The sequence below is a fragment of the Mastacembelus armatus genome, chromosome 7 (genome assembly GCF_900324485.2).
Source record: "Mastacembelus armatus chromosome 7, fMasArm1.2, whole genome shotgun sequence".
NCBI lineage: Eukaryota > Metazoa > Chordata > Actinopteri > Synbranchiformes > Mastacembelidae > Mastacembelus > Mastacembelus armatus.
The window spans coordinates 10944969-10965614 of NC_046639.1; the positions used below are offsets into that span (position 1 = coordinate 10944969).

The 20646-nt window shown below is 40.9% G+C and overlaps 1 protein-coding gene across 2 annotated transcripts in view; it reads left to right on the plus strand.

The window, feature by feature from the left end:
• spryd3 (SPRY domain containing 3) overlaps positions 1-20646 on the plus strand; it is a 67651-nt gene that overhangs the window by 18677 nt on the left and 28328 nt on the right. Inside the window, exons 4-7 of one of the 2 annotated variants that reach the window (XM_026332713.2) lie at positions 954-1078; positions 1432-1567; positions 1656-1844; positions 20416-20565. In XM_026332713.2, coding sequence (XP_026188498.1) covers positions 954-1078; positions 1432-1567; positions 1656-1844; positions 20416-20565 — 600 coding nt within the window. The remainder of the gene's footprint in view (positions 1-953; positions 1079-1431; positions 1568-1655; positions 1845-20415; positions 20566-20646) is intronic. The other variant, XM_026332714.2, reaches the window with a different exon arrangement.

Genomic DNA, 20646 nt, shown 5'->3' on the forward strand with positions numbered 1-20646 from the left:
GAAGATGGATGTTAATAATTAAAGAAGCAGGTTAACCAGGGAAGGAGAAAAGGACATGATGAAATACAAAGGACAAAATAGAGTGGGGGAAAAATAAATGGGAGAGGTCACAGGTTTTTTAAATTGCACCTAGCAGGTGAGCAGCCCCAGTGAATCAATGTGATGCCATGCTGCAGAAACTAGATTTCTTAGATTTTTTTCTATGAACTACTGTGATATTTGGAATGTTCTTTCTGAGGGACTTCTATGGTTACCTCAAAAAACAAATTAGATGTGACATCACGATAGGAAGAGTTGCAAGCTAGGTCAAGTTTAACAGGAGGAAATATGGATCACTGTGCTTCAACTGACCATAAAGCACATATTTTTTGCATGTAATTTACCATATTCTGATTGTTATTAGCATGCTAGGTATCAAAGAGACTGGGAGCAGAAAGGATTAGAAGGAATATGGAAAAAAGGAAAAGATGACAGAGACAGGGAGAGAAGGTCACTTGTTCCTCATCTACAAGCACTGCAGCACTGACTGTTGATGCTAAATGACCTGTATCATGTATTTATATAATCAGTTTGTTAGCTAATATTAGTCATTACATGCTTTTTCAGCTGGTGGGTTTCTACAGAGTAGCTACACTGCCTTACATTAAATATATAACACATGTTGCTTCTTGTGATTGTGATCATTATGCTTACAGATTTGGAAGTTAGTGTTAGAAAACAGGATTGTGCAAGAAGCAGATGAAACAGCTGTGTGTAGCTCTGTCTCATACAGTCCTGACTTCAACATCATGGAATTTAATTTTAACAACTTGGTTGAAGTACATGTGAAGTCCCCACCAAGAATGAAAACCTGTGCGTGCGCGCGTGTGTGTGTGTGTGTGTGTGTGTGTGTGTGTGTGTGTGTGTGTGTGTGCGTGCGTGCGTGCGTGCGTGCGTGTGCGTGCGGTGTGCAGGTGACAATAGTGGACACAGGAGTGAGGGGGACCATTGCTGTGGGCTTGGTGCCTAAATTCTATAGGCTGGACCACCAGCCAGGCTGGCTGCCATACTCTGTAGCTTACCACGCTGACAATGGCAAGTAAGTCAAACCACACAACCATCTATACACTACAGCACAGCATTTTCTTATGTGGTTTGGGTAAGTAATTTTTTGTTGACATATATATATTTCTTCAATAAGTAAGATGATGTCACGTTTTCCCTTAGAGATAATATTACTGAAAAGGAGGTTTTAGTGCAGTCTTTTCTACTCCCATTGGAAACTTGAAGATGAAAACAAAAGCAAGTTTTTGCCATTGCCCATTTGCCATAACTGTTACTTCACCAGCAAATCTCTGGTGCTATGAAAATAATCATTAATCATCATTTTTTAGCAATAGCAAGTGTAAAGGAGCTAGCATTTTGTTATTAGGATCTGTATTTTACTTTTAGGTTGTACAATGGAAACCCTGTCGGACAGCAGTTTGGGCCAAAATGTGCTCGTGGCGACCGCATTGGCTGTGGAATACACTCAGAAAATACTGAGGCTGGTTTAACAACAGTCTTTTTCACCAAAAATGGCAGAGAGGTCAGTTTTTTATATGGTGGTATCAGCATTTACCTTACGATTTGTTTCTATGTTTACTATTTTTCTTTTTTTTACTTTGCTTATTCAGGTCGGTTCAGTAGAGGTTCCTGTGTCAGTGGAGGGCCTCTTCCCTGCAGTAGGAATGCACTCTATGGGGGAGGAGGTGAAGGTTGACCTGCAGGCTGAGTGGTTCCTGGAGGAGGATGACAGTATGATGATGGTTGACAGCCATGAAGATGACTGGGGACGGCTCTACGACATCAGAGTGAGCGGCACTGTAAGAAGTCAAAAAAGCCTGTATTTTTTCATAGCTAAAGTAGTGCTCTAGCTAATGCTCTGGCTTTTGCATCATTTGATACATTACTGAGAATGACAGGAGCTGAAAATTAGTTTCACAATTTCAGGACAAAGGTAACTCTTTTTAAGATTAGCACAAAGTCACCACTAAGCATCTGGAATACTGTGCTATGTCTTTTGGTGGAGTTCCAACATGACATCAGCTCAGGGATTTTCCTCCAAATTCTGTAGCCATCAGGTTCAGTAACAAGATAAACATCAGACTCAGTGAAGACGTTGAGTCTTTTCACTCCGACTTTGCTACATCAGTGTTGGCGATTATGCAGCTATTTGGCAAATCTACCTGCAAATCTTAGGCACACAAGCAGGCTAATATACAAGTTTTTTTCTACAGTTAAAATACACATTAATCTTCAGATCTGTCTGATGCATGGCAGTTCCATTAGCTTTTGGTTGCCAGATGTGGTAGAATGGTTGTCACATTATAATCATTTTAATTGCTATCATAATTTGCAGTCAGAGAAGTACTATGTTATTATCCTCAAGTAAACTAAATAAATTATAATTAAAACTAATTCATACAACATATTACTTTTAGATTTCTCATATTTTCTGTCACTCAAACACATGTCCACACACAAAAAGGTTACGGTTTAATATTCTCCCGGTATGGATAGAAGTACTCCAAAGTAAACTGACAGACATAATCTTATGTGTACAGCTGTTTTGACAAATGTGGCTACAAATCAGTGCCTTCTTCCACATCCAGAAGTGACGGCTCAACATTACCATCCCATTAAACATGTTTCTGCCCTGCTGTTTAATATAAGACCATATCAACTGTTTTTTCTGGTGTCATTTTGGCAATCACCATTCTTTGCCTGCTAAATGCTTTAGAAAAACAGATTGAGAGCACTGAGATTGAACTGTGTTGTACATGCTGTAAAACCAAAACGCAGAGAAATAGGCGACTAAAACACCTGACTGAAAATATAGGTCATGGAGCTTTAATAGTCATAAACATCCATTGACAGTTAGCTTTCGTTTGTGCAAGGTAATAAAATTGACAGATTAAATGCAGTGCAATAATACCAGGCATTACTGGCATCACAGAGAAGATTTATGTGTGCAGTTGATTGTAATAAAGTGGCCATTTAGTGTAGACACATTTGCATTATATGTTGAAGTGTAACAAAATAGCAGTACAAAGTATACTGCTCATTGAAAATGCTTGGTTTTATTTTCAGAATAAGCTGTATGTTTAGAACTAAATTAGAAACATAAGCATGTTAAAATAGCACCACATAAGTCTCTGGAAGACAATAAACAAGTTTCATAAGGGCAGTATTGCAAGAATAATGTATTACGTTGCAATGTTTTTAGGCCCGAGCAAGGACCGAGGTCCCAGCGCAGGGACTATTATAATCGCTCAATGGGCAAGGGATGAAGAAGCGTTTACAGCCTTATTTGACCCCCTGAACGTGTGTGAAAACTCACCAAAATTTGCACCCCCCTCAGAATCGCGTCACAATTTGATATTTTATGGGTTTCATAAACGACCTCAAAAGAATGGCTCTGCGGCGACCCCGACAGAGGTCGAGATACATTGGGCCTATGGGAGGTCATGTGACACTTTTTTCATCGTACAGTCGCAAAACCTGGCACACATCTTCTTCATGTCAGGCCAGGCAAAAAAGCTTATTGTGTCCCGGTCGTGTGACCGACAGGAAGTCCACCAGCTGGGGGTTTATCTCGAGGTCATTGAGTTCGTTGATTTTGCTCACCTCGTATTCTTTCGAACTCCTCCTTGGGCTTTTGACCGATCGAGCTCATTTTTGGCCAGCGTCACCTAGACCCATGGGGCTGCAAAGGTTATCCAAATTCTTTGAATAAGTATTACGGTTTTCCTTTGGCGGGCGCGGCAATTTGGCCTAGGCTTTTGGCTCGCCGCCGTTTCTTCAACTTGTAATAACTCTCACACGCATTGTCGGATTGGAATCGGACCAATTGATAAATTGTAGTCCCTGCCGCCCTGGACCCATCTGATTAAACTAAATCCAAATAGGCCATATAGCGCCCCCTGTATAACGATTTGAAAATTGCCATTCAAACCAAAGCATTGACTTTGTCAAAATTGTACCAGATTTGGCACACACATCCTTTAGGGCGTCCTGATCATAAAAGCCGATCGGACCCATGCCCTAATTTGCATGTGGTTGCCTTGGCGATGACCGGATCTCGCCATTCGTTTCCTATGGGAATTTTGCAAAATGTCCAGCTTTTGTCAGAACGGTACCAGATTTGGCACAGACCTCCGTGGGGGTCCAGTGAAGGACGTGGTCTACTTGGGGGGGTGTGGGGGGGGCGGATAGCGCCCCCTATGTACTTGCACTTACTTTGTCAGAACTGTATCAAATTTGGCACAGACCTCCATGGGGGTCCACTGAATGACGTGGTCTATTTGGGGGGGTGTGGGGGGGTGCGGATGGCGCCCCCTATGTACTTGCATGTACTTTGCCGGAACTGTACCGAATTTGGCACAGACCTCCGTGGGGGTCCGCTGAATGACGTGGTCTACTTGGGGAGGTGCGGTCTCCTCGGGGGAGGGGTTTTGGGGGGTCCGCCAGTTTTTGGGGGACGGTCGATTTGGAGGGCGGGGGCGCTTGGGGAGGCGTTTCGTTCGGGGAGGCCGTTCGCTGGGGGAGGCGGTTCGTTCGTGGACGCGGTTCGCTCGCGGGGGCGGCGCGCCGGGGGAGGCGGTCCGCTCGAGGCGAGGGCCGATCATCACCGCTTGCGGCTATATTTTATTTTTCTGTTCATTCAGTGTAATTATCTTCTGCAAGCCTGATCAGGTTTGTAGTTTCTCAGTTGTCTCAGATGAGAATGTTTTTTTTATGCAGGTGAGCTAGGGCTACTGTTTGCCTTCATGAACTGTGTTATTGGAAAGTTTTGCCTACTTTCTGAAAAAGGTTTTAAAATAAGCACTTCAGAAAGAACCTTAGAACCATGGTGACAGGAAAAATTACCATTCACCAGAATCTGTTGTATTAGCAAAGAATGTGTTTTGGTGTTAGTGTCCCAAATGAAATATGTAACATTTGGGAAGAAGAACAGGCCAGGGCAAACCAAATCAAATCAAATGCAATAATAACACAATGAAAGGATGAAAGGAATCAACCTCCCTTCCCATAAAATAAAGAAATAAAACTAGAAATTATTTACATTTACTTGGAAAGAGAAAAATATAAATGCTTCTCCTGAACCAGAATTTGAACCCTGGAATGTCTGATGCCCTACCAACTCAGCTAACCAGGTTCCATGGATAACCTTTTAGCAATTCCTGTTCCTAATGGAGCTTTACAGCGAGTATTTTGACTTGTCATGGTAATTGAAGCAAGGGTGTTACTAATAACATTTTATTCAGTATCAAAAGAAATGTAAAACGGTAGCGGGTGGTGTAAAGTAATTTTTTTTTTTACCATTTTTAACTTTTTACCACTTCTGTATGTAGCCTCCACTGCCCTCAGAACTTTACTATGATCCCTACAAACCTCCACACCCTCAACTGTTTGTGTTTGTCCGCCCCAAACAGCAAATGTTAGTACATTAGCTGTCCCTCCCAGGAGTGATAAGCCACTTTGTGAAACAATCTAAAAAAAAAATTTCCCATTTTTTCAAAAGGTCAAAGTGCCAAAAGAGTGGTTTGCTGTGGTTAATACTGACTTATTTTCAGGTTCAAAGCTGTTTTCTCAGACACAGACTAAACTATGATTCAGGTAGCCGGTATCACCAGCTTGAATGAGGTACATTATTGGCAACTGTGTCATTAGAGGGATCACAGTGCTACATTCTCAGAAGTGTGCAATGGTGAATTGTAATACTTACGTTGTGTTAAGGTGTGAGCTCTCACTGCCCCCTCCTCCAACCTGACAAAGGTAACTGCAACATTATAGGCAGGTCTCTCACTGACACAGGGGAGATGAAAGCCAGGCTGTGTGTGGGTCTTCTTTGTGAATGCGTGAAAAATGTTTGTCTTCAGTCGCCCACAAACATCTGTCACATAAAGTACAGAGACCATCATCTTTTTTTGAAGAGGAAAGTGTGACCAGCACCCTTGCTCTATCTATCTTTTCTGTTTTTCTGTACCATGGAGTGGCAATGGTATGAAACATTTTGGTAGAGCCAAGTGCTTGGCAATCCACCAGGTTGTAAAAATTCAATATGTGGAGTAATGGGACTCTAAGGAATTGGAAGGAATTCTAATGTGGTTAGAGCTTTTCACAGCTGGGAAGTTTGGCTGCTGCATGGTCTGCTCAGCAGTCCAGTGGTGATTTCTTTCTTTCTTTTTTTTAACTTCCCTTTCTTTGCTATTATGAATAAGCAACCACTAGCCTTCAGATTGTTATAAGCGGGTGATAATATGGAAACTTATAAGGCTGTCAAGTTGTGACAAGTACAGGGATTTAGTAGGAGAGGGTGTGAGGACAAAGACAACATGAGTAGCTTCCTGGAATGACAAAGTATGAAGAGGAACAAGAGGAAGAAAAGTGTGGCAGAGGAAATAAAGATAGAAGGTGAAGTGAAGGGAAGGAAGATGTTTGTTTTGAAGGCTAGAAATCTTTAAGTAACAAGAGGAGTATGAGGTTAAGATTATGCATTTGGGGCAAGCCATTAAGGTGGTCTCACTTAATTCTTGTATTGGTTTGATCTCTAATTCACTTCTGACAGTACTAAAACTGTTTGCCCTAACTTTGGCCCTGTGTACACAAAGCTTTTCTTTGTCATGTTTCTCCTGCTCTCCCTTCTTCTTCTGTTCTCTTCTTTATTTCTACTTTTTCATGGTGTGCTCTCATTTCATCTATCCATTCTTTCCTTTATTACTAATCTCTCTCTTCTCAGATCGCCTCCTCCCCTGATCCCCTCTCCTTGTCCTCTCTCCTCTCCTCACCTATATTCATATCTCCTTTCATCTTCTCTTCTCTTCTCTCCTCTATCCTTGTTTCCTCCTCTCCCTTCTCCTCCTCCCCCCCATGTTTTCTCCATCCATACAAACCTATGAATGTCTGTAACATTTTTGTCAAACCCATTCCTAGGTGGTGTTACTTTAAAGGGAATGGAAATATTTGTTCAGTTTCCATAGACCTCTCGCTCCTTGGTGGTTTGTTTCACTCAGCAGCACCTCACTTATATTTGGTCAAAGCAGTGGAATAGTTTTCTCCCGTTGCTATTTGATAACTGTCGGTAATCACTGTTCCGGATGATAGTTATTCTTACTGATTGTTTAGGTGGCACAGGGGGATTGGGGGTGATGGAAAAGATTGCTGCAAGATAAATGATTTCTCTGATTGGTATGCTTTTGATGAGGAAGTACTGAGAGCAAAGCCGCAGAATGCAATGGTGATGGTAGTGACGTGTTTGCAGCTCTTTGCCTTTTTGAACGGTTACACATTACAGTTGGGGGTGGCCATTCCTGTTTAGATAGGTGAATATCTGATTTTAGATTTCTACCTATCATCATACCTATCGTCCCAAATATTCCTTCTCCTGCTCTATTCTAGAGTTCATCTCTTTTCTAACTTTCTCATTCTGTTTATTTTCCCCAATCTTCTCAGTGCTTTGTCATCGAATATTGCACTAGCACATTTATCTTGATTGAACCAGCTCTGATAAAGTTGGTATAAAAGAATACTTTGACGATCCATTTCAGGGAGGTTACTGTTTTTCACTCTGGCGTTCAATTTATTTTGACTTCTTTTGATTTGCTACACACTGTTCACCTTTTTAATCACCAAGGGCATCTGAAGGCCATTTGTTCAGGGTAATGAATACTTCCCCCTCAGGGACCTTTTGAGAGGATGACTGAAGTAAATGGAGTGAATTTTATTTCACTGTACTCTTGTTCACTCTGTTTTGTTGATAAATTCAATTCAATTCAATTTTATTTGTATAGCGCCAAATCACAATACAAATCATCTCAAGGCACTTTACAAAAACTAAAAACCCAACAAATCCCTTATGAGCAAGCACTTGGCGACAGTGGAGAGGAAAAACTCCCTGTAACGGAAGAAAAACCCTCCAGCAGAACCGGGCTCAGTTTGGGCGGCCATCTGCATCGACCGGTTGGGGTGAGTGGATAGAGGAGAGAGAAAAGAACAGTAACAATAAACAACATATACACACTGCATGTTGGTAGGGTGAGTAACTGGACATCAGCGATATACAGCTCCAGGACCGGGGACACCTGCAGAAGGTACAGAGAGAGAGAGAAAGAAAGAGAGAGAGGGAGAGAGCACAAGGTTAGTGACATTCAGTGGTGGAATATACATGTGAGGAAGGAGGAGAGGAAGAGAGGGGAAGGGAAGGGAAGGGAAGGGAAGGGAAGGGAAGGGAAGGGAAGGGAGGAGTGCACCGATGGTCCCCGGGCAGTCTAGGCCTATAGCAGTTGCTGCTATAGGCCTATGGTTCAGGGTTACCTGAAGACAGCCCTAACTATATGCTTTGTCAAAGAGGAAGGTTTTAAGTCTAGCCTTAAAAGTACAGAGGGTGTCTGCCTCCTGAAACCAGACTGGGAGCTGGGTCCACAGGAGAGGAGCTTGATAGCTAAAGGCTCTGCCTCCCATTCTGCTTTTGGAAACTCTTGGAACAACAAGTAGACCTGCACTCTGAGAGCGAAGTGCTCTATAGGGATAATATGGTACTATGAGGTCTTTAAGGTATGAAGGAGCTTGATCATGAAGGGTTTTGTATGTGAGAAGAAGGATTTTAAATTCTATTCTGTATTTTACAGGCAGCCAATGAAGAGAAGCTAATATAGGAGAAATATGATCTCTCTTGCTAGTTCCTGTCAGGACTCTGGCTGCGGCATTCTGGATTAATTGGAGGCTTTTTATGGAGATATTGGGACATCCAGATAGTAATGAGTTACAGTAATCTAGCCTTGAGGTAACAAATGCATGGACTAGTTTTTCTGCATCATTTTGAGACAGGATGTTCCTAATTTTGGCAATGATGCGCAAGTGGAAGAAGGCAGTTGTAGAGATTTGTTTTATGTGTGAGTTAAAGGACATGTCCTGGTCAAAAATAACTCCAAGGTTTTTCACAGTAGTGCTGGAGGCCAGGGCTATGCCATCTAACGTAGCTATAATTTTAGAAAAGTTATTTCTTAGGTTTTTAGGCCCAAATATAATGACTTCTGTTTTCTCTGAATTTAAAAGTAGAAAGTTACTGGTCATGCAGGCCTTTATGTCAGTTAGACACACTTGAAGTCTGGTTAACTGGTTTGTGTTAACAGGTTTAATAGATAGATACAACTGAGTGTTATCTGTACATAGCAGCAGTAATTAATGGAGTGCTTCCTAATGACATAGCCTAAAGGAAGCATGTACAGGGTGAACATAATCAGTCCTAGCAGAGAGCGTTGTGGAACTCCATAACTAACTTTTGTGCGTGTGGAAGGTTCATTATGGACATGAACAAACTGGAATCTGTCCGATAAATAGGATTGGAACCATTTTAACTCTGTTCCTCTGATACCAGTCACATGCTCCAGTCTCTGTAATAAGATGTTGTGATCAATAGTGTCGAATGCAGCACTAAGGTATAGGTAAGGACAAGTATAGAAACAAATCCATTATCTGAGGCTAAGAGAAGATTCAATTCAATTCAATTCAATTTTATTTGTATAGCGCCAAATCACAATACAAATCATCTCAAGGCACTTTACAAAAACTAAAACTAAAAACCCAACAATTCCCTTATGAGCAAGCACTTGGCGACAGTGGAGAGGAAAAAACTCCCTTTAACGGAAGAAAAAAAACCTCCAGCAGAACCGGGCTCAGTTTGGGCGGCCATCTGCCTCGACCGGTTGGGGTGAGTGGATAGAGCAGAGAGAAAAGAACAGCAAAAATAAACAACAAATAGACACTGCAAGTTGGTGGGGCCAGTAACTGCACATCAGCGATAAACAGCTCCAGGACCAGGGACACCTGCAGAAGGTACAGAGAGAGAGAGAGAGAGAGAGAGAGGGAGAGAGCACAAACTAGGGGAGAGAGAGAGCACAAGGTTAGTAACATTCAATGGTGGAATATACATGAGGTGGGAGAGAAGGGGGGGGGGGGGGGGGTAGGGTAGGGGAGCTCAGTGCACCGATGGTCCTCGGGCAGTCTAGGCCTATAGCAGCATAACTAACTAAGGGATGGTTCAGGGTTGCCTGAAGCCAGCCCTAACTATATGCTTTGTCAAAGAGGAAGGTTTTAAGTCTAGCCTTAAAAGTACAGAGAGTGTCTGCCTCCTGAACCCAGGCTGAGAGCTGGTTCCACAGGAGAGGAGCTTGATAGCTAAAGGCTCTGCCTCCCATTCTGCTTTTGAGAACTCTGGGAACCACAAGTAGGCCTGCACTCTGAGAGCGAAGTGGTCTATTGGGATAATATGGTACTATGAGGTCTTTAAGGTATGAAGGAGCTTGATTATGAAGGGATTTGTATGTGAGAAGAAGGATTTTAAATTCTATTCTATATTTTACAGGGAGCCAATGAAGAGAAGCCAATATAGGAGAAATATGATCTCTCTTGCTAGTTCCTGTCAGGACTCTGGCTGCGGCATTCTGGATTAATTGGAGGCTTTTTATTAAGATATTAGGACATCCAGATAGTAATGAGAGATCATTGGTGACTTTTAACAGTGCTGTTTCTGTACTATGATGTGCTCTAAATCCTGATTGAAAATCTTCAAATAGTTCATTCCTGTGTAAGTGGTCTGATAGCTGCTTAGCAACAGCTTTTTCTAGGATTTTAGAAATAAATGGCAGATTGGATATTGGTCTGTAATTAGCCAAGACTCCTGGATCAAGACTATGGTTTTTGAGTAAGGATATGATTACTGCAGTCTTAAAGGCCTGTGGTACATAGCCTGATACTAGAGATAAATTTACCAAGTCCAATAAAGATGAGTTCATTAATGGCAGGGTGTCTTTAAGTAGTCTAGTTGTGGGATGGGGTCTAAGAGACACGTTGATGATTTAGATGAAGCAACTACTGATGTGAATTCAGAGAGATCTATGGGAGAGAAGCAGTCTAAACATAACTGAGGTCCTACAGATGATTCAAGAGCTACTGTAGTAGAAGATTCATTTATTGCAGGTATAGGAAGCATCTGCTGAATTTTATCTCTAATAGTTGTGATTTTATTCATGAAGAATCTCAGAAATTCATCACTGCTGAGAGCTAATGGAAGACTGGGCTCAACAGAGCCGTGACTTTTCAGCAGTGCTGAAAAGAAACTTGGGATTGTTCTTATTTTCCTCTATTAGCGATGAATAGTATGCAGTTCTCACTTTACGGAGAGCTTTTTTATATGTTAAAAGACTTTTTCCAGGCTAGAAAAATTTCCTCTAAATTTGTGGAATGCCACTTCCTTTCCAGGCTACGTGATGCCTGCTTTAAGGTACGAATATGTAAATACCATACCTTGGGGCTAGTCTTCTCTGATTCACTAACTTCTTTTTCAGAGGGGCCGCAGTATCAAGCGTTTCACGCAGTGAGGCTACAGCACTGTCAACAATATGATCAGTTTGGTAGGGAGTAGAGGCAGCTGCCCTCCACTGTGTTCGCACATGGCATAGATGTAAATAAAGATGGAATCATTTTCTTAAATTTATTAACAGCATAGTCAGATAAAGATCTGCTGTAGTGGAATTTTCTTCCAATCACTGCATGATCCATCATCTTAAATTCAAAAGTTATTAAAGAATGATCTGACAAAATAGGATTTGGGCTGGAAAACTATTAAATGTTCAATTTCGATGCCATAGGTCAAAACAAGATCAAGGGTGTGATTGAAACAGTGGGTGGGTTTGTTAACGTTTTGAGTGAAACCAGTTGAATCTAATATTAAATTAAATGCAGTGCTGAGACTATTATTTCCAACATCTACATGAATGTTAAAATCTCCCACTATAATATGACTTTATCTGAACTAAGCACTAAATCAGATAGGAAGTCTGGAAATTCAGTTAAAAACTCTGAGTAAGGGACAGGTGGACGGTACACAATGACAAGTAGAACTGGTTTTTGTGTTTTCCAGTTTGGATCCGAGAGACTAAGAGTGAGGCTCTCAAATGAGTTATAATTGTTCTGAGGATGAAAGTTTAATAATAAGTTTGAGTGGCAGATTGCAGCTACTCCTTCACCTCGACCTGTGCTTCGAGGAACATGACAGTTTTTATGACTGGGGGGGGGTTGATTCATTCAGACTGACATATTCATCCTGCTGTAGCCAGGTTTCAGTAAGACAGAGTAAGTCAATTTGATGATCAGTTATCAAATCATTTACTAACAGAGACTTAGATGAAAGAGACCTGATATTTAATAATCCACATCTGACTGTTCTTTTTTTCTGTTCAATAAGAGGAGTGGTCTTAATTCTTATTAGGTTTTTATGAATAACTCCTCTTCTGTTAACATCTGATTTATTTGATTTATATGTTCGAGGGGCAGATACAATCTCAGGTTTGAGGGGGGCGACGGCTCTAAAGAAACTGCAGAGAGGCGTTTTAGACAGTCCCGGATGCCGTCTCTCGCTACCAGACTGGGTTTTCCCCAGAAAGTGGCCCTATTGTCTATGAAGCCCACATCGTTTGCTGGACACCACCTAGATAGCCAGCGACGTAACGACGACATGCGGCTAAACATGTCATCGCTGGTCAGATTGGGGAGGGGTCCAGAGAAAACTACGAAGGCCGCCATTTATTTGGCAAAGTCCTCTGATTGGCGTAATTGGGTGTCATTGCTGGTGTGAATAACAATTTTTCCATATATACTATTAGCCTTAGCCAGCAGCTTCAAATTTGACTCAATGTCGCCCGCTCTGGCCCCAGGAATACATTTGACTATGGTCGCTGGTGTCTCTAGCTTCACGTTTCTGACTATGGAATCGCCAATTATCAGAGTCGATTTCTCAGCGGGTGTGTCGCTGAGCAGGGAAAATCGGTTAGAAACATGAACAGGCAGGTGATGAGCCGTGGACTTCTGCTTAGGAGTATGTTTCCTTCAGACCGTCACCCAGGCTAATTCTCTGGGCTGCTTCGGAGCTGCCCTTGGACCGCTAACAGACCCTGAGCCTGAGCTCGGTGGCTCCACACCTGGTAACGGGGCTAGGTTAGGTGGCTTTCGTTCAAAGGTCCGGAGCCGCGCTTCCAAATCAGTGATCCTCTCCTCCAAAGCTAGCAGAACTTTGCACTTATTACAAGTATCATTATCGCTAAAGGAGGCAGAGGAATAACTAAACATGTGGCACACCGAGCAGGAAAGAGAGAGCGAGGAAAGGAGAAGCCACATTACTAGCTAGCTAAGCTAACTGGTAGGCTAACAAATGCTAAGTCTGGAAATAGCAATAAATACCGGTAAAAATAGAAAGGTACTGGAATGTAGTACCGGAATGTAGCGGTTAATGAATTGTTTAGAAAGTTTAGTTAGTTTTTAGGTGTGTTAGACTATAGCTAGTCTGTTGCTAATTTGGGGATTTCAGAGAAGGAAAAATTGTGTGTTGTTGTTCTTCAGCCTGCTGTTAATTTTTACCTTCAAAAATAGTTTTGTTGTGGCATGCAGTATGATGTCATGCTGAAACTGCTATGGTATGTAACATCTGGTTCTTACTTTTAGTGGTGGTTTAGTTTGCACAGTTTGAATATTCTCTATTTACTTGGATCCTTTAGGGTTGTTGTACAGCGCCTCTCTTTTTGTCAATATTTTAAACCAGCATTAATATACAACACCTTTTGGCACCATGAAATATATTTGACTTTGTTTTTCTATATTTTGTAATATTTTCCCGGTATCCTCTTGCTCTTACTGAACAGTAAAATTTTGTTTGTTTTTTTTTGACAGTGGCAACTCTCCTGTCAAATGAACCTTTTATGTCTTCATCCAAGTACTTGCTGGCATTGAAGCAGGAAGTTCATTTGCAACATCATCTTCTTGGGCAATGGTAATAAGTAATGTGTATTAAAAGGTGATGAAAAGCTCCACATGGCTAGTGAGTGATAAGGATTCAGTGAAGGCAATAAAGTGAACCCTTGGTTCTCACAGGTTTGAACAGAAATCTGATATGTTTGGGTGTTGTTTTGTAAAATAACTTGTAAAGGTTGTGTAGTGCTTAAGCGGTGTTGCCAGTGTGATCATAGTTGGAACATGAGGGTAGTCACATGCAATGATTAAACACAGTGTTACTGTACAGGTGGGGAGGTTGCGTTATGGCATACTGCATGCATCCAGGCAAATATAATCTTGTCTTCTAACAGTAAATACTTGTTCACCTAAAGTTACCTCACCTACTCAGCCACTGCCATTGTAATTACACTTTGTTTTACTTCTGCATATTTGGTTGTGACTCTTTGTGACTCGCTTTGTAACCCAAGGCAAGTTCCTCTTCAACAGCATGTACCCCTACGTTATACACATTAGGCACATAAAATGCTTGAGGACAGTAGTTGTTAAAGCTAAGAATATAGTTAATTTCTAACTTAATATTGTATGTTTCATTGTAACATAAAATCATGACATGGTTTTACACTGGCTGCATTCAGTACAAACACCAGCTATTAGTTGCTAGCCAGCTTTGAAAAGCATCAATGACATAAGTAAATCTTCCAGGCTTTTATATTCTTAGGGCATTCTTGAAGTGTGGCTAAGTGGTTTGTTTCATCAGGTTTCTTAGATAGATACAGCTGTGTCAACTGCATAGCAATGGTAACTTAGTGCTTAAAGGAAGCATGTATAAGGTGAAAAGAATCTGTCCTTGAAGGTGACAATGAGCACAGTGGCCTCCATCATCCGTAAACGGAATAAGTTTGGAACCATCAGGACTCTTCCTAGAGCCTAGTCAGGATCGAGGGAAAGATGAATGCAGCAATACACAGAGACATCTTTGATGAAAACCTTCTCCAGAGTGCTCTGGACCTGAACTAGAGCGATGGTTCATCTTTCAACAGTACAATGACCCTGAGCACACAGCTAGGATAACAAAGGAGTGGCTACAGGACAACTCTGTGAATGTCCTTGAGTGGCCCAGCCAGAGCCCAGACTTGAATCCGATTGAACAACTCAGGAGAGGTCTGAAAATGGCTGTGCACTGACATTCCCCATCCAACCTGATGGAGCTTGAGAGGTACTGGAAAGAAGAAACTGCCCAAAAATGGGTGTGCCAAGCATGTAGCATCATACTCAAAAAGACTTGAGGCTGTAATTGGTGCCAAAGGTGCTTCAACAAAGTATTGAGCAAAGGCTTTGAATACTTATGTACATGTGATATTTTTAATAAACTTGCAGAGATTTCAAACAAACTTCTTTTATGTTGTCATTATGGGGTAATGTTTGTAGAATTTTGAGGAAAAAATGAATTTAATTCATTTTGGAATAAGGCTGTAAAATAACAAAAAGTGAAGGGCTGTGAATACTTTCCAGATGCATTGTATGTGATGTCTTATCAAGTTAGAGTTTAGTTGCATGGCATGATAAAAAAGGCGTTACATCTGTTTCCCAGGCAGCAGTTCATCAAAACATGGCCTTGTGCACCTCCATCATCATTGCTCAGAATTATAGAAGTAAGGGAGAGAAAGGCAGTGATTGGCGGCTATCTCATTGAGGCATGCTTTGCTCAAGGCTACCTCCCTTTCTTTCTCCCCTTGTCTCTCTCCTCCTCCCATTACTCAGCAGCAACAAACAAAAAAGGTACAACTGAGTGCACATCACAACAAAACACCTTTCCTTCTCTCCAAAAAGAAATGCAGTTGTCCAGGCATGAAAGTACAGCGGGTTAAAGAGACACAAGAGTACACTGGAAAGGGCAGTCAGTAACATAGAAGGTGGAGGCTAATGCTGAAAGCTCTGTAACTATGAACAATTAATTATCAGAGTGCTATAAAGAAATCAAGGCCTCTGTTCAAAGAATGTGGAAGTATTTTCTTTTGTTTCCATTAGTGTAAAAATGCACAGCAGTAGCTTTTACAATTGGACACATGGGGAAAGTTGGCACTAACTTTCACTATGTTCTACATGTTCTATTATGTTCTACAATTTACAATCCTACAATTGAAGAATGTTGCTCTTTAAGCACAAGTCTTTTGACAGCTGAACAGTAAAAAGAAGAGGCAGAGTGCACACACAGTTACTGTAGGCTCCCAAACTCTACAACTTTTCAGTCAGATATCAGGAATTTTTTCTCTGCTTAGTTTTTCTTATAAACATGTGCAAGGACACAGGAGGCAAACACATCTGCACATCCTGCTAGTCAGAAAAGTAGGTATGGGTAGCGTATCAAAAAACATAATACACCTTTATTAGGAAAGAGGTGAATTCCATGTGTTTGTTAAATCTCAAGATTGCACATCATTGTTTTTGGTAAAAAAAAAATTAAAAAAAAAAAATATATATATATATATATATTGCTTCAAACTGAGCTCTCCCCTTTTTTCTCCCTAAACTGTATAAAGCTATGATAGGACTGTGTTACACATGACAAAAACTGCAAAGTAAAAGAGGGCAGATGTGAGAGCAGTTTGATTTGTGATGGATGTTCACTTATACTCTAACCTGAGTTTGTGTGACTCCAGCTCTTTCTTTCTGCTTCACCGTCTCTCTACTACTCTACTCTTTTGAAGAGACCAATTGTGCTACATCTTAAATCTGAATTTCACTGGGAAAAAAAAAAAAAAAAAAAAAGAAAATATATATATATATATATATATATATAAGTATATACAGTCTCAGGATGCTGGATTTGGGGTGAAGTCCTCCATGCATTGTGAGGAGCTTATAAAAATATATATATATATATAAAAAAAATATATATATATATAGTATTATATATATATAATATATATATATATATATATTATAATATATAATATAAAAAAATATATATATATATATATATATATATATATATATATATTTTTATAAGCTCCTCACAATGCATGGAGGACTTCACCCCAAATCCAGCATCCTGAGACTGTACGCTAAGAGGAAGGAAGGAGGCCGGGGACTGGTGAGCGTCAGAGCCACCATCCAAGATGAAACGGCCAAGATCCATGAGTACATCAGGAAGATGGCCCCAAGTGATGGAATACTTAGTGAATATCTCAGGCAACAGAAGCCCAATGCAGAGGATGACGAGCGAGAACCATCATGGCAGGACAAACCCCTGCACGGCATGTACCACCGACAGATACAAGAAGTGGCTGATATCGAAAAGTCCTACCGGTGGCTGGAAAAAGCTGGACTGAAAGACAGCACAGAGGCACTGATCGTAGCAGCACAAGAGCAGGCCCTGAGCACAAGATCGATAGAGGCCGGGATCTACCACACCAGGCAGGACCCCAGGTGCAGGCTGTGCAACGATGCCCCTGAGACAATCCAGCACATAACAGCAGGTTTTAAGATGCTAGCAGGCAGAGCATACATGGAACGCCATAACCAAGTGGCATAGTGTACAGGAACATCTGTGCCGAGTATAGGCTAGAGGTCCCAAGGTCAAAATGGGACACACCTCCAAATGTGAGGGAGAATGACCGAGCTAAGATCCTGTTGGACTTCCAGATACAGACCGACAAACAGGTGATGGCTAACCAACCGGACATAATAGTGGTGGACAAACAGCAGAAGAAAGCCGTAGTGGTAGGTGTAGCGATCCCAAGTGACAGCAACATCAGAAAGAAGGAACACGAGAAGCTGGAGAAATATCAAGGGCTTAAAGAAGAGCTAGAAAAGATGTGGAAGGTGAAGGCAACAGTGGTCCCCGTGGTAATCGGCACCCTCGGGGCTGTGACCCCCAAACTGGGAGAGTAGCTCCAACAGATCCCAGGAACAACATCAGAGATCTCAGTCCAGAAGAGCGCAGTGCTAGGAGCAGCTAAGATACTGCGAAGAACCCTCAAACTCCCAGGCCTCTGGTAGAGGACCCGAGATTGAGGAAGACACACACACCACCCATAGGGGTGAGACGGGAAATTTTTTTTTTTTTATTATTATATGCATATGACTTAGGAGACTATCATTTAGCTGTGAGCCAACATACAGGCTAAGGACAGCAGCTGTGAGATCAGCTATACTGACATTTAAAATGTCTAATAAGAAAGGTACTACTGTCTGTCACTGTCCAACAATTTAACACACACACAGACAGTTTGAAGGTGTTATAATTAAGAACAGACAAGAGCTTTGTAACAGTTTTAAAAGTTTATGTTTGACGTAGTTTTGGCATTCACACTTCAGCAATGATAATACTGACCTGTCTTCATAAAGACAGCATGTAAGACAAAATCAGTAACACCGTAATATTACACCATTGTCAGAGAAGATCATATAATATGTATATTATAAAACCAAAAAATATAGATCGTAAGTGCAATAAAGACACAATGCTGCCAGTACTTGCTTAACTGTATTTTTAACACAACTGTATTAAATGTAATTTTCTGTTGAAGTTCCAAAAGCATGAGTTGTATTTTCCTTAGTGTGTGCATGGTTTGAATGTGGTATGCATTTTCCAGCAGCCTATTTCATTGATCTCTTTTGATTTATCAAAGCTGGCATTCAACCATACCTTAATAACATGATTAATGTATCACATAAGTGAAGTTCTCAGCAGTCACTTTAATCTGTCATCAAACTCATACACTAAGGGAAATCTTTTTCGATTTCCTCATCTACACTTTCATGGATTACTAAACAACAGGGAATAACAAAAAGGGAAAATGGGGATAATTGAGACACTTGACTTTTTTTTTTTTTTTTTTTCTCTCTTTTGGGATGTTGAATAGCTGTTACCACTAGGTGTGGCCTTCAGGTGTCTGGCTAGTGTATCATTGCACACCAAGGTCGTATTACACACAGACAAATACATACAAACACACAAACACAAAGCCTTAATACCGAAGTAATTTTGTCCACCCCCACCTTATCTGTGATCCTAGCCTTTTAAACCGGGGGCATATTTTTCATTGCAGACATACTCGCACATTCACACACATGCAATCACATGACATGTAAACACTGCTTAAGGGTTTGCGGTTGCTTAGCTGCCCACCTACTTACCTGTATCCACCCATCTTCACCTGTTTAGGTACTTGAGACCAAAATAGATCTGAATGTAATTGCGTGATCATGGTGTAATATACGTACAATGTTGTGTTGTTCATACTTGTAGGATAGTCACCATGAGTGTTTAGTGAGGGTTTCACTGGGTTTGGAAGTGTCAGTCTATCATGATGCTCATTCACTTACGACACACTTGCATGGGTAAGTCCTTCACCTCTTGAACAACTGTGGGCCAAAGATCCTGCCCAAGCTTGATCTGTTGTGCCTCCCATATTTTGTCTCCATCTCAACTTTCCACTTATAAACACTTACATTACTGCCATCCCCTTGGGCCTGGTTTCCCAGCTAACCGATTAAACGAAAGCTTAAACAAAGAAAGTCAGGAAAATTACTTTGGAGCAATAACTGAATTTACTGAGGATCTTAAGGCTGGGCTATGCTTGAAACAATCTACAGAATGTGTTGTCCCTCTACACCTATGGGCAAATGTTTCTAGCTGTTCCCAGTAGGGCCGGACAATAAAATAAATATAAATAAAAAAGTCTAAATAATTATGTCAAATATTTTGTTGAAAATGCCCTCAATTGTGATAATTTTGTATGGAATTTTAGTTCGCCACTCAGTCATTCTACAGGTGCCCTGCACTGACAAGTACAGGAAACAACAAAAACAGCAAAACTTTCCCCTCATTTGACAAGATAATTGCTGGCATGGAGCCGTAGAAATAAATGATTTAGAACCCTCACTAACGTTGTCATTTATTTAATATAACATTTTTCTTTGTACATGTTGTATTTAGCATTTTTCACCATAACACAGTGGACATCCTTGTGGTTTAAGAAACGTTGAATGTGTCTTCTTTCCCATTAATAGCAATACATGTCTATATGGATATAAAATGGAAGTACAGATGTAATTATTTTGGTGGGCTTTTGTCATCAATCAAAGTACTTTAATAAGTAATTTTAATTTACTATATATATCACCAGCAGCAGGTCAGGGGATCATTAATATTATTAGACTTCAAGATTATCTTCCAAATTTACTGGCAATCATCGAATAGTTACCAGGGCAACTAAAATCCCAAAATGTCAACCTCATGGTAGCACTTCAGTCAGCTTTAGTCACCACATTTAGTAGGATTCATTACCATGGCTGTTTGTACGGCAGCACATACTGTGTTTACTGTGGTTTTTGAGATATTCATCATTATAGAACAAAAGTATTGGTAGAAATTACTCAGGAACCCTGCTTTTAGGCAGTTAATGAAGGGAGCACTTGAGTCATTGACTTTAATAGTGGTAGTCATCATCAGTATTCAGCTAGAACTGAATAAATGAATAACTCAGATGGAAATATCAGCCAGTATCTGAACATATTTATGTTTAATTAGTCCATTTTTGTATGTATTTCTTAACATTTTAATCCCCCTTTCTTTCACTTTCTTATTCTCTCCCTCAGCTATTGGAATATGTTGGCAAAGGAAAGAGCATCATGGATGTGGGTTTGGCCCAGGCTCGCCATCCACTCACCACGCGCTGCCACTACTATGAAGTGGAGATTGTTGATGCTGGGGAGAAGTGCTACATTGCCCTGGGCCTGGCAAGAAGGGTGAGCTAGCTGTCTGACAGCTTCATATATGCCTACACTCAAACAGAGAAGCATTTCTTTGCATTTTACCTCTTACTCTAG